Source organism: Empidonax traillii, unplaced genomic scaffold, assembly GCF_003031625.1.
Source record: "Empidonax traillii isolate 1590-97213 ecotype Southwest subspecies unplaced genomic scaffold, ASM303162v1 scaffold65:size4453928, whole genome shotgun sequence".
In the NCBI taxonomy this organism is placed as follows: Eukaryota; Metazoa; Chordata; class Aves; order Passeriformes; family Tyrannidae; genus Empidonax; species Empidonax traillii.
In genome coordinates, this window is record NW_020955258.1 from 358,979 (window position 1) to 372,658 (window position 13,680).

The 13,680-nt window shown below is 39.5% G+C and overlaps 1 protein-coding gene and 1 long non-coding RNA gene across 3 annotated transcripts; one reads left to right on the top strand and one right to left on the bottom strand.

Moving 5' to 3' along the window:
• Nucleotides 1-51: 51 nt before the first annotated feature.
• Nucleotides 52-8,956, top strand: STRADB (STE20 related adaptor beta). 2 transcript variants are annotated; one of them, XM_027880126.1, is made up of 12 exons: nucleotides 52-239; nucleotides 2,800-2,857; nucleotides 3,193-3,273; nucleotides 3,612-3,711; nucleotides 4,326-4,447; nucleotides 4,945-5,023; nucleotides 5,543-5,666; nucleotides 6,143-6,314; nucleotides 6,689-6,793; nucleotides 7,018-7,247; nucleotides 7,825-7,867; nucleotides 8,315-8,956. In XM_027880126.1, the coding sequence occupies exons 2-12, from the start codon at nucleotides 2,846-2,848 to the stop codon at nucleotides 8,465-8,467; spliced, it is 1,221 nt and encodes a 406-aa protein (XP_027735927.1). In that variant the 5' UTR covers nucleotides 52-239; nucleotides 2,800-2,845; the 3' UTR covers nucleotides 8,468-8,956. The 2 variants fall into 2 exon arrangements, with proteins under 2 accessions (XP_027735927.1, XP_027735926.1); XM_027880125.1 differs by having other exon boundaries at nucleotides 55-239; nucleotides 4,915-5,023.
• On the bottom strand, nucleotides 2,905-13,648 carry LOC114055719. Its single transcript, XR_003570809.1, has 3 exons — nucleotides 13,512-13,648; nucleotides 9,951-10,030; nucleotides 2,905-3,270 (listed from the first exon to the last, which is right to left on the bottom strand). It is a non-coding gene; the product is annotated as an uncharacterized LOC114055719 (long non-coding RNA).
• Nucleotides 13,649-13,680: the final 32 nt, after the last annotated feature.

The window sequence follows — 13,680 nt, forward strand, 5'->3', positions numbered from 1 at the left end:
CCGTCGCGCCAGCCCCCGGCCCTGACCTCAGGCGGCGGTAGATCAGGCGCTGCCGCCCTGCGAGGCTCCTGCCGCGACCTCAGCCCCGCTGCGAGGGGAGCCGGGCGGGCCGGGGAGAGAGAGCGGCGCACAGCGGGCTCGGGAGGCGGCTGTGGGGCCGCCGCGCTGGCGGGAGCGCAGCCCTGTCCCGGCCGCCGCGGGAGGCCGGAGGGAGGCGGGGGCCCCGCGAGGAAGGCAAGGTACGAGCTTAGCGGAGCGAGTGAGGAGCTGCGGGGGAGCCTGCGGGGCGTCCTTCCGCGCGTCCCGGTGCTTTGTCACGGACGGATCATTTCACACGACCGGGAGCTGCCTCAGCCGCTCCAAACGCTGCAGTCCGAGCTGCGGCTCAGCGCCAGCAGAGCCCGGGAACGCGAGTTCGCGGTACCGGGTCTTCGAGTTCCGAAGCCTCTGCACTCCCCCAGCTCACGGGCACGGATTTCTGTGCTGCTTCATGCCCTGCACTGCTGGCTGCATTTGAAGCTTTGTCCAGGCTGAGATGAATGTGTCATTTTACCTGTGCAACGTTGTCACTCTCTGCAGTAAAAAAGAAAAAAAAAAAAAAAGTCTGCGATACAGAAAGAAAAATGTGGAGACAGGGAAAAGGTTTATGTGGAGACATGATCCAAAACCGTATTGAAAAATGGAAGCAATGTGAAACTACGTAAGAAAAAATTAAAATTCTTGAAATTGTAATGTTATTTGAATAAATGTGCATCATGGACGACTCTGTTGGCTGGCTATACGCCTCTGAACTAAGTCTACAATAATTTGACTTTAGTATATCATAGTTATTAACACTTGATTCTTCAGCTTAGCGTTTGTGGTTTCATGTTGCAAGCAGCAGAGGCAAGAGGCATCTCCTTTCCAGGTAGGAGGAAGATGCTGTGGCCATTACAGTGCTGGCCGGTAATCCTGAAGCAACTGCATTCTTTTCTTTTTCACTCTGCTACAGACTTCCTCAGTGAAGTTGGGCAAGTTAAACCCGATCCTCTGAAGGTACCCAGTACCTAATAAGGATCTCCTTTCATCTCCCTTTGGAATATTTAGTAAGGAATTACAGTATTTCTTCAAGCAAATTTTTGGGACAAAAGTATTAAGGATTATGAGTGGCTTGGATATTTGGCACTGAATAGAGTGATGGGGGTTTGTCAGTTTTTCAAGAGTGTTGCCTTGATTAAGTAGCATACATAATTTCAATGCAGGCTATACCCAAGCTTAGCTCCTTAATAAATTGAATTATCAGTTTCTGATATAGTACTTCACCTTTTTAAAGTTAACTGCCATGCAAAAATTGCATGTTAACATGGAACTACGTCCTACAGCTGACTTTTTATCAGCCACAAAGTAGGATTCCTACTGGGGGCCGGAAAGGTGCCTGTCAGAAAAGGACCTGGGGGTGCTGTTTGACAGCTGGCTGAATATAAGCCAGCAGTGTGCCCAGATGGCCAAGGCCAATGGTATCCTGGCTTGTGTCAGCAATATCAGTCCGGGAGCAAGACCAGGGAAGGGACTGTCCCTCTGCACTTGGCACCGGTCAGGCGAGGCCGCATCTCAAGTACTGTGTTCAGTTTTGAGCCCCTAACAAGAAGAAAGACATTGAGGCACTGGAGGGTGCCTCAGAGAAGGGCAACAGAGCTGGTGAAGGGTCTGGAGCACAAGTATTATAAGGAGTAGCTGAAGGAGTTGGATTTGTTTAGCCTGGAGAAGAGGAAGCTTGGGGAGGGCCTTCTCACTCTATAAAACTACCTGGAAGGAGGTTATAGCAAGGTGGGAGTTGGCCTCTTCCCCCAGTTAACAAGTGATAGGATGGCAGTAAATAGCCTCAAGTTGCACCAAGGGAGGTTTAGATTGGATCTTAGGAAAGTTTTCTTCACCACAAGGATTGTCAAGCATTGGAACAGGCTCTCCAGGGAAGTGGTAGAATCATCGTCCCTGGTAGCGTTAAAAAACATGTAGATGTGGTGCTTGGGGCCATGGTTTAGTGGTGGGCCTGGCATTGTTGGGTTAATGACTGGACTCCGTTATCTTTGAGGTCTTTTCAAACTTCAGTGATTTTACTGTTGAAGACTTGCTTATAGCTAAAGTAAATTAGCTTAGATACACTTCTTAGACATCTCTCTCACTGCCTAAGCTTTCAAAGATAGACATAATTTCAGACATAAAATAAATCAGCTGGAGGACTTTTAGAGCGGCTACTGGAATCTGTGAGGGAGTTTGCCTAAGTAAAGTGAAAACTATTGGAGTTGCTTCCCCTCCTTTTTTTTTTTAAACTGAAATTCCTTACAGTAGTATTTCCTCTCTCACTTGTGAAATGTGAAGTGCAATTGCTTCTGCCTTGCTTTTTTTGTGAGCTAGTTCAGCTGCACACAGCTGAGATCTGACTAGCACAGCTGTGCGTCTTTAAAATAAGACCGGTTGCTTTTCCTACAAACTGCCAGGGATTAATGAACCCATTCTTTTTTACTTTCTGCACTTGTTCAGTTAACTTGCAATTAAATTGCTTGTTCAGAAGTGACAATAAAATTTCTAAACCCATAAATTAAAAGGGAAACCTTGAGTTGACATGTGTAGTCATCAGTGGGGAGTTTGAAATTGCTATGCTGCTTGAAGGCACATTAGAAGCAGGTTTGCCAAGAGCTGGAGTTCTGGGGGTTTCTGTGGGTGTTAAGTGACAGGAATGCCTCACGGCTGTAATTAAGGAGATTTATGTTTGTCACTGGTTTATGTATTATCTTACATTGCTACCTAATTTTTTTTTAGGCTAAATGGATGTATATGACTTTTCCCCTGATCTTAAAGCGGTTCCATGTCTTGTTTGGTAAGTTCGTCATAAAAAATTTTGGCTGTTGTACCTTGTTACCCAATTATAGCTTACTATGAAAAGTTCTGGTGAAATGTCTTGGTTGAGGGGATTTCCACAGTGCTGAGATGTTTAAACTTTGTATCAACTTTCAGTGAAGGACACTGTTTAGTATCTCCTCTTCTGCCATGTATGTGCTTTATGCTGTCTCTAAACCTCTTGCTTGACTGACTCATAGCAGAAGACTTTCTGAACTCCTTCTTATAGAGGCTACTTTTTTGTTTTCCCACTTTTTAACCATGTTTAATAAAGTGCAGCAACTTCACAAACATTCACTTGTTTCTGTTCCCAAGGACTGTTCCTGTATTCTACGTACGCCAGTTGAATCAATCAGACCGGAAGAGCTATCTCAGAGCAGCATCCACGAATGCCTGGTAAGAAGAAATTTCAACTGCCAAGGTTAAATACAGAGCTGGTACATATTAAAAATAACCTCATTAGGGAGTATTTCTTAAACTGTTAACAGCAAAAATGACCAAAGTACTGCGGGGCTTCCACTTTGGAAGAAGACCATAGGAAACTTAGTGCTAATCTTGTGCCAGTTTAAAAACAAACATGGACACAAAAATCTGTAACTAAGTCTCAGTAATATGGTAAAAGCATCAACTTGAATGTTCTGATTTGAGTACTAATGGTATTTCTGCATTAATTTTAAACATAAATGATTAAAAATTGCATAGTCATTTTGAGAACTGTTTTTTCTCACTGTTAGGCTGATTCTGATGTAGCCTGGATTCCCCCATCTACAGGAAGGAATGAAATGGTATTTTGCTCTTCTAATGTCTCTCATTATGAACTCCAGCTGGAAATAGGTAATATAAGTGTACCTTAAAATGTTTCTTCTTCCTTCTAGCAATAGTTTATTGCTCACTACAGTAAACATTAAATTTGGAAAATACAGGACTATTCTTTTGTCTCCTTAGTTGAGAAAAGTGCCCAGAGCATTGCTCATGTTTCAGTAATCACTTATTTCAAGATATAAGACAAATCAACAATTTACCTGAAATTTTCTCTTGATGTTTGTGTATGTGCATGTCAGTTTTGTAAATCTGTGGTATGTGACAATAATACAGCATTAAGTTCATCGTGTCTTGTGACTTGGCTACCCAAGGTGATTGTTCTAAGGAAAACTGCCTTGAATCCTACTGTGCATGCACATGTTTCTGTGAATATGCATGTGTTGGTCATTTAGATGTATAAGCGATACTGACAAACATTTAAACACTTTTAGTTGTTCTCAAAATAGCAGAGCCATGCTTCAGTTGGCTGCAACTAATTTTGCAACTACTGAAGTTCTTGACATACTTGAAAAAAAGTCATGTTGCTATCAATTGTATTTTTAGAACTGGAAAATTATCTCTATGAAGGAAATGATGTGATGGATCATTATATTTTCCAATGTTAAGGTAGCCACTTCTGGTTTCAGGAAGGAGGTTCAACAATTTAACTTCAGTCTACCTTGCACGGCATACACCTACAGACATGCAAGTTGCTGTAAGGATCACAGACCTAGAAAATTGCTCTGAAGAGCATTTGAAAGCCTTACAGGTAAAGCAACAGCATTTCTGCACAAGCCTGATGGAGACAGTGATGAATACATATGAGGTTACTGAACAGAGGTAGCCTTTGTTTGTACTGAGTCATTTCAGTCAAGATTTTCCTCCAAAGGGGTAGCATATAATAAACACAAGGCATATGTAAATTTGAGAGTGTTTTCTGAAGAAAACAGTTGACAAGTGTTTTAGAAATACTTCTGTAATTGTATAGCATCTTATTTGAAACATGCTCTGTACTCTGTAGTTAACACCAAAAATCTGGACTATGAACAAACTACATTTACTTCAGATAAATGCAATTATGGGCAAGTTACTCACATTTCTGTTGCAGGCTATGCACATCACCCACAGTCCTGTATAAACGCACACAGGAAACTGTTCTTTCTACTGATGTAGTTAATGCTCTTCATAAGACTGCTGTCTTGTGGTTAACACATCCACTTTCATTTAATTCCATAGAATGAGGTGGTTTTATCCCACTTTTTCCAGCATCCCAACATAATGACGTTTTGGACAGTGTTTACAGCTGGTAGCTGGCTTTGGGTCATCTCCCCATTCATGGCCTATGGTAAGAACTGTTAACTGCAATTCTGCAATAGGAAAAAGGGCTGGTACAAATTGGACCACATGGTCCAGGAGAGATTTTTCTTTAAGAATCTCCTGTCTTGTAGAAAAAACACTTTCCCAAACCACTTGTTTAGAGAAGACTGCTGTACATAATCTTTCTCCCCAGCGAAGACTGGTGTTGAAACTGCATTAAATTCCACTTAGTCCTAGCACCCACCATACGAGGAATGGTAACTGGGAGATGTATTTGACCTTATACAACTGATTTTTGACAACAGAAAACCTATCTAGATTGAATACAGGTTGGGCATAGACTTTCAGTTAACTGAAGCACGATGTGAGTGTGATCTTTGCCTGACGGAACTGGATCAGTTCCATCCATGCAATAACTGTTCTTGGTGTACCATAGTCAATATAAAGATGAGAATGCCGCTCTTGATGAATGTATGTACTGAAGCAAGCATAGACAAGTAATTTAATAAGACTTGTTAGGCTTAGCTAGTTTTTTTTTCACTTTCAGGTTCAGCTGGACACCTGCTGAAGACTTACTTTCCTGAAGGAATGAGTGAAGCTTTGATAGGGAACATTCTGTTTGGTGCAATCAGAGGATTAAATTACATGCACCAGAATGGATATATTCACAGGTAGGAGAATGATAATAGGTAAGAATCAGATTACAGCATCTCAGCTTAAGGATTGTCTCCTTCCTTTTTCTATACACCTTCTTGTGTCAGACGTATTTTTTTTTCAATACAGCAAAACCAAGTTTGTAAAAGCTTAAGAGGAGCTGTATTCATACATTATTTCAAGCCAGTTGTTATAGGGATAATACATCTGCCTGGCTTTGTCTCTTTGAAGCAGAACAGAACCAGGGTTGTAGAATGGGCTTCCTTAGTTTATACCCTTTGCAGGCCCTTCTCCAGTTTCTGGTGCTTTTTTTTCTGATCATCTCTCCTCTCTCTTGGGACTGTATTAGAAAGACAACTCATACTGAATGAAGGACTTCCGTGAAAGTAATCTGCTAAATAGAACTGCATGGTAACATCTCACTGTAAGTTAATGAAATATGAAAGCCTTTGTACTCTAATAGTGCTTTGAGTAATTCTTATTTATGTTACAGGAATATTAAAGCTAGCCACATTCTGATTTCAAAGGATGGGCTGGTTTCTCTCTCTGGTCTAAACAACCTCTACAGTTTAGTTAAGAATGGGCAAAAGTCAAAGGTGGTGTATGATTTCCCCCAGTTTAGTACATCCGTGCTTCCTTGGCTGAGTCCTGAACTACTGAGACAGGTTGGTGTAACACTTAATTTTTCCTCTTCAACATTAGTGGCAGTACTCAGCTTCTAACTTAAGTCTGCATGTAGAAGTGCAGTGGAAGATGTTGATCTGAAAGTTTTAAAACTACAGTATGTACTGAATTTTTAATTCTCCTAAAGAGAACCAGTTTTAAAGCTGTGGGTAAGGTGATGCTGTACTAAGTCTCTTTACCTGACCTTCCTGGAAACTACAACCATCAGATTCCTAACAAAGCCTGAGATTTCCCAATTTGATTGCTTCAATGTAGATTACAGGGTATTAGAATCTTGTCTTGAAACAGACACCTGTATTTTTGTTGGCCCCACTCAGTGGCATCAGTGATCAGGAGTGTTTTCTTTCTGTCCCAGGATTTGTCTGGGTATAACATGAAGTCTGACATTTACAGTGTGGGAATTACAGCCTGTGAATTAGCCAATGGACATGTTCCATTTCAGGATATGCCTCGCACTCAGGTATGATGCTAAACTCTTATTTCTACTTCAAAACATGCTGAGCACTTTTTTTGGTTTTACTGAGAGAAACCAATGCCATTACTGTTGAAGCAGTGGCTGCTTTTTTTTTTTACTTCAAATATGCATGCTTCTTTCTAGAACAAATAATCCTTCATTCCTAGAGTTTCACAGCTTAGCCTGAATAGCCCTTGTTGAACTCTCATACTGCTATTCCTTCCTACTAGATGCTGCTGCAAAAGCTGAAAGGTCCCACATACTATCCTTGGGATATAAATACCTTTCCCCGGGGGGAATCCAGGATGAAGAATTCCCGATCGGGGGTTGACTCTGGAATTGGTGAGAGCATGACACGCACAATGACCAGTGAAAGACTACAAATTCCCTTTTCCAAAACATTTTCACCTGCTTTCCACAACTTGGTAGAACTTTGCTTGCAACAGGACCCTGAGAAAAGGTAATCTTCTGGTGAACACTAATTTTTTGTCACTTCAATCTAAGACCAAGGATAGCCCACAGTTTAGGATACGGTATTTGCTTGAATGCTGTTCAAGTCAGAATTTCAGACCAGACGTACTGTGTAAAGCAATTCACTTAAGTTTGGTTTTGTAATTTAAGAATTATCTTGTCTGATAAAGGAACCATGCTTTAAAGTCATTTGACCCCTGAATTTCTTGCAATATGAACATGCTTTGTAAAAGGTAAAATTTATTTTCAAACACGCACTTTGTCTAAGAAAAAAAGCAGAAATCTGAAATATCCATTTTCAATCCTATGTCTCTTTTGAATGGGGCATTAAATTCCTTGTTAAACATTAATGTGAAAAAGCCTTTAAAAATAGATTTCTTCAGTAGTGCTTTCACGACAAATTGAGACATAGTATGTAGGATTTGTGGGCTTCCTTTCTCATTCTTCACATTTGCCCCGTGGATGAAAAACCACAGGGCTTAAATTGGCTTGTCAGTCTGGCCCATTTCCCAAAAGCAGTATTTTACTTTCCAAAACTTAATTATATTGTTCATTTTATGATTCAGGCCTTCAGCAAGCAGTTTGCTTTCGCATACGTTCTTCAAACAGGTGAGTTTACTACATTTTGTAAAATGACACAGCTATAACCTAAATAAGCCTCAGAAAGAGTTGGATTACAAAATATTTAAGTTAACTGGACCCCAAAGAATCCTGTAACAGCATACCTGTTTCAGACTTCTTTTTTTTTAACGAAATGGTATTGATAGAGTATAGGAGACATTTCCCCTTTGATAAAGTTGGTTTAAATAAAGTCAGCCTAACTAATAAGAATAATGGTTAATATTCTTAATTTAAATCAGAACTGCAAAGCTAATTTGTCTTGAAAGACTAATTCAACTTAGTCTAGAGTGAGGAAAGTGAAACCTTGCATCCTGTTACGTTCAGTGTTGTAACATGCAAAAACCTGGCTCTGATTTCACATGCTTCTGATGAAGTCACTTGCAAGGTTATGGAGACTTTTATGTGCAGCCCTGTTTTAACTTTTTTTCTTTCTAGATAAGAGAACAAACACAGAATTCACTACTGTCTCTATTGCCACCTCCTATTCAAAATAACAGATCAGAGTTCTTGACACTGCCCTCAACAGCAGTTGGGACTGGACTTGGACATATTACTGCAAATCAAGATGATACAGACTGGGAATTCTAAATAAATACCAAACAATCATACCTCTCCTGTGCTTCAGTGAAGGAAAATGTGATTTGTATTTGCTGCTTTAGTTTGTATGGTTAAAACAGAAAAGGTATACTTGAACATGCCCTGAAGTGGCCAAATATCATGAGCTCCCTCCGTGGGCATCACGAAGTGCGGCGTTCCTCACTCTCTGGCCGTAAGGAAAACTGTTTATACAGAGAATGGCTGAATGCTTTCAAACCTCTCTCTTTCAAAATATTTCTCAACAAGAGAGTTCCTGCTGTAATCTTACTCTGTACTGTATTTTCAGCTCATATTGCTGCAGTCCACTTGCCTTTCTGAATCCAGGCTTGGGTACTGTCTGTGAGCTTACTTAAACCATCTATTTGTTTTTCCATTGTGACTCAAATCATTTTAGCGAGGAGAAATTCTCCACTTCCAAGCTGAAATTTGAGACTGCACAAATTAGTTGATTATGTGAATAAATGTTTGTCTCCTAAAAGACATTTTTTCTCACTTGACATGCTGTCATATTTGCCAGAAGTTAGCTATGCATCGTTTTTCATGCAGTTTTAATACTGCATGTTTCCCAAAGAAGTTAAGCTGCTTGGAAGTGTGACTCATGTTCTTGCATTTGTCTATATTCTTAGTACAAATCTGTGCTTTTGCATCTCCATTTATTGTTTTGTCATTTTAGCAGTTAATCTGAGGACTTCTTACTATGCAAAGTAAGTCTCAAGTTATAGCAGGTACGGGTTAATTTTGAAGAATCAAATAATCTAACGTTACTGTACATATTTTTATTTATACCGTATTCCTGTTCACCACCAGAATTTACCAGAACTTAATACTGATGTCTTAGAAGAACAGGCAACATTCATTAAGCCTCACTGGCACTGCTGCTGGCAAACAAGAATCTTCTGCAAGGCACAGTTAAATTCCCTTGGACAGATTCAGCCATAATAAGCACCTAATATCCCCAAGGATCCTAATGATTTATCTGTTCTAAGTCAGATGAAAAGCTGTCTTTTTTTTCCCTACAATTCAGTAACTTCTCATCTCTCACACTGTACCAGGCAACTCAAACTGAACAAAAGCTGCATGTTCTCATCATGTTGTAGCAAAAGTTGTGTCCCGAAGCCACTGGTATTTTACTGATGGAAGTTATGACTGTAGTAAAAAAGCATAAATAGATATCGAATGGATATATTTTAAATTTTCAACATAAACAACATTCCACATTAAGTCTCCAAGCCTTCCATAGCTGAGTTGGTCTGTACCACTGCTTTGCCACCAGCTTTGCCTCAAGGCCTTGAAGGCCAAATGGCCGATATGCAAATGTGAGAGACATAACATTCTAACTGACTACGTAAAAGTAATAACAAACATAAAAGTAATAACAAATAACTTGAGTCTACTCATTATGCTGTGAAGAGAGCTCTATATTTCTAAAACTAACACATGAAATTTAAGATTAAAAACCTGTCAACAAACTTACCTTATCTGCCTCCATTTATTTCTGTAATTCTTCTACTTCCATTTTCACCATAGTCCAGTCATACAAATAGCCTCTCGTTACTGCAGGAAAGAAATTTCATATTTATTTCAATCATTAGGTAAAATAATGTTTGCCTGAACTAGAAAATTACTCTGATAATAAAAATATTAATAACTGAATTGTGTACTCTTGGAGAGAAGATACTATTTTCATGTAAACACTATGTTCTTAATTCTTAAGCATGACGAATTTGGACTGTTTGCAAGTCAAATACATTAGATAGCATCTACAAGTAAATTTTGACTAACAGTACATAAAAAACCAAGTGAAATAAGTGAGAACACTCATGAAATTGGACATATGTTAATTACAGATCCCTGAATAAATATTAATACTCTTGAAAAAAACAAACCTGTAAAAGACTTCAGGCAGCTTAACTGGCTAGTATTTGTAAGCTTCTCTGAAACAACAGTGCTCCCAACTCTATAAAAATGAACTTGGGTTCTAATAATGTCAGTACAAAGTGATTTAAACAATCATGTGTTCCAGTGGAGTTACTTTGCTGCTGTCTTTTTCTATGAAAAAAAATGAAAAACTTATTTCTGAATGCTGTTCCAATTCTGTAATGACATAACTTTTTAAGAAAAAAATAAAAAACATTTTTTTAAGTTAAAAAGCTCACAAGGACTTACTCTTAGAACTACAGCTTGTCAACAACTACAGTATTTTCAAACAAAAGCAATTAAAAGGCACTGTGACTTCTAGTAGCTCTTAAAATAACCAGAAATACTACATATTAGTCCATGGGTTGTATTTGTTGAAAGGTTTGATATGATTTTTCTTGTTAACTGTGATACTTTCTGTTAAGGAATAATGCAAAATAAATATTAGCATTAAAAAATATGTATAATCATATTGTTAAGAAGGTTTCAACTACCTGCCACTGAAAAGATGATCTTGGAAACAGTTCTACTGAAAAACCTGAAGGTTTTGCTTACGGTGTTTTCAAAATCTGAGATTCATGATTTGTATTGTTAAGAGCCCAGCTGCAGAGACTTTCTATTCCAAGCTCACATAGTTTTAAGCCCGATTTATTTATTTATTTATTAGAACTCTTGTTTACTCTCACACCAATGATGTGTAATGAGCATATGAACTAGAACTATACCTGGACTTGAAATTTTCAAGTATCTTACATTTAGACTCAATGTGACATATTTTCAAAGGGGTTTATAAAACTAACACAGTTGCAAAATCTCTTGAGCAATGAAACAGAAGTTTATAGTCCTTTGAAATACTTGTGAAAACAACACAAGTGGGTTTTTTCGCTGCCACCTTTCTTTATGCTAGCATTTAACACTATGTAAAATATTGAAATACCTGTAATAAGAGAAAACTTAATTAACAATGTCATGAATATACACTCAGTGGTGTTGAGTGGCTGTCTTGGTCTGATACCACAGCAGTTTGTGAATTTATGACTGAATGGATTAACATAGGAAAAAAATGTGACTTATTCCAAATCAACCTGATCTTCTACACAACTTACTCACTTTAAAAAGTCTCAATGCAATAAATACCAATTGGAGAGAGAGCTGTTTCTTCCACTTGATGAACAGAAGTAAATATATTTTTTAAATTACTGAGTTTTACCTTACCTCTCTCTCTTTTCCCTACCCCCCTCTTTTCTTCATATGCTACCAAAGCCGTTTTTAACCTAAAGGATGGGTAAAATCATGGGAAAGCATTTTCAAACCATTGTTCTGAATGTCTCTGACATGAGGCAGACACCTAAACATACCCTGCCTTTTATGCTAGTAAGTAGCTTTACTAAAGTATATTAGGCTGTCTAATAAACCTCTAAAGCAATTAAGCTGACTGTAATGACCTGTCCTGACTATGGCCATCCCTATCCTGTATGAATGAGGAAAATCTACTAAAATGCAGAAATAGTACACATCGAGCTAGAAAGACCTCAAAGGACTATGAGTAAGAACCCAATTTGATGTAACAGACAAGCGAAGACTTAAAGATTCAAAAAGAAAGCACTGAAAAATTGAGGTGGTCTACTAAAAACCTGCTAGCAGGATAACATTTGGTATTTAACATAATTAAACCTATCCAGAAACTTGAGACAGGATGAAGAATATTAGGTTTAAACAGGTTCCTGTAGAAATCTCCATCATTCCCAAATGGAAACAACTAATTCTACTCTATAAATCCTATGTTTCTTACCCAAAAGTCCCATGAAGTTCCTGAAAAATGGAGTGGTGGTTTTATTTTTATATATGATTACAGAATACACCATTACTACTGGATTTACCTGCAAATCCAGACTAATGGAATTAATTTGCCCTTTCATGAAACCCATCTGCAACAGAGGAGAATGGATCACTGGCAGAATGTATATGCTTTCCTGTTTTGTCAAAATTTATATAACATATGGGTCAAGAGTGTCAATGCTGAGTTTATCTTCTACAGTTTATTTTATTCTACGTTCTGATATCAATTATCTTTCTAGTTCCCATGTTTTACTCTACACAGTACAGGAAAACTACAGGGAGTTGTCTGAGGGAGGGAGGACTCTGCAACTTTCGAAGTCTGAAGAAAAGATCACATAAAGTCCGGAATTATTAAAGCAAGCAGTTTTGCTCGCGGGTAAGAACACGGGGAATTCTGTGTTTGTGGCGGGTTTCCCCTCAGGGCCGCAGTCCCTGCAGGGGGTCGGTCCCCTCAGGCCGGGTCCGGCACGGCGGCCCCGCCCCGGCGGCGCGAGGGGAGGGCGGGAACGCGTCTGAGGGCTGAGGCGGAGCGGGGGCACCGGCAGCACGGAACATTAACAGCACCCGGGGAAAATAAAGACTTTCCGCAACTGTCTGTGGACTTAGGACCAATTTAATGCACTGCCGCACTGAGGAATGCAAGAGCACATTTTACACTGCTATGAGGAAGAAGTAAGAGGCAAGTAAGGCTTAGGCTTAGCTGTAGTCACGTACCTGATGGTTTTCTCTCATCTCCCAAAGCCTTCAGGCATTTAAGTTAATTCTGCTGCAAATAAGCAAGCGAATAATTCTGACCTAACCATAACCCCCTTAAGTTTACCTCAGCAATACCAAAATTACTTTAAAAACGCACTTTGCAAATCAACGCCACCTGGCTGCGCATCGAGAAATCTGCGTTGAGAGAGTAACATTTAAACCACGTGGAAATTAACCAAATTTTAAGTAACTGTCTTTTAAGAAGCAAAATTAGAACAATTTCGCTTTGGAGGGCCCCTAGAAGCCCTCTGGTGAGGCTGCACAGGGCTTTGTCCACCCCAGCCTGGGGCAGCCCCAGGGATGGAGTTCCCACAGCCCCTCTGCCCCCATCCCAAGCCCTCAGCCAAAACTCCTGAACATTTTCCTGATGCTGCCTGTGACCGCTTCCACCCATCCTTTCACTGTGCAGCTGTCTTCTTTGTAATCACCTAGTAAGTAGTTAAAGACAGCAATCAAGATTCTCCATTTAATATTACTCTTTTTACGCTAAACACACAGTAGTAGCTGATTAAATACACTTTACCTGCTACTTTTCAAGAGTTTAGGGTACCATTTCTGATTGTGTAAGATTGTTACAGCAGCAGGAATCTGATGGGAGGGAAAGCAAAACTGTTTTTTACAACACTGCCATAAATAAGGGGAAAAAAGTTTTCCCATAAACACCTGTTCAGACCTTGCATTTATACAAAATA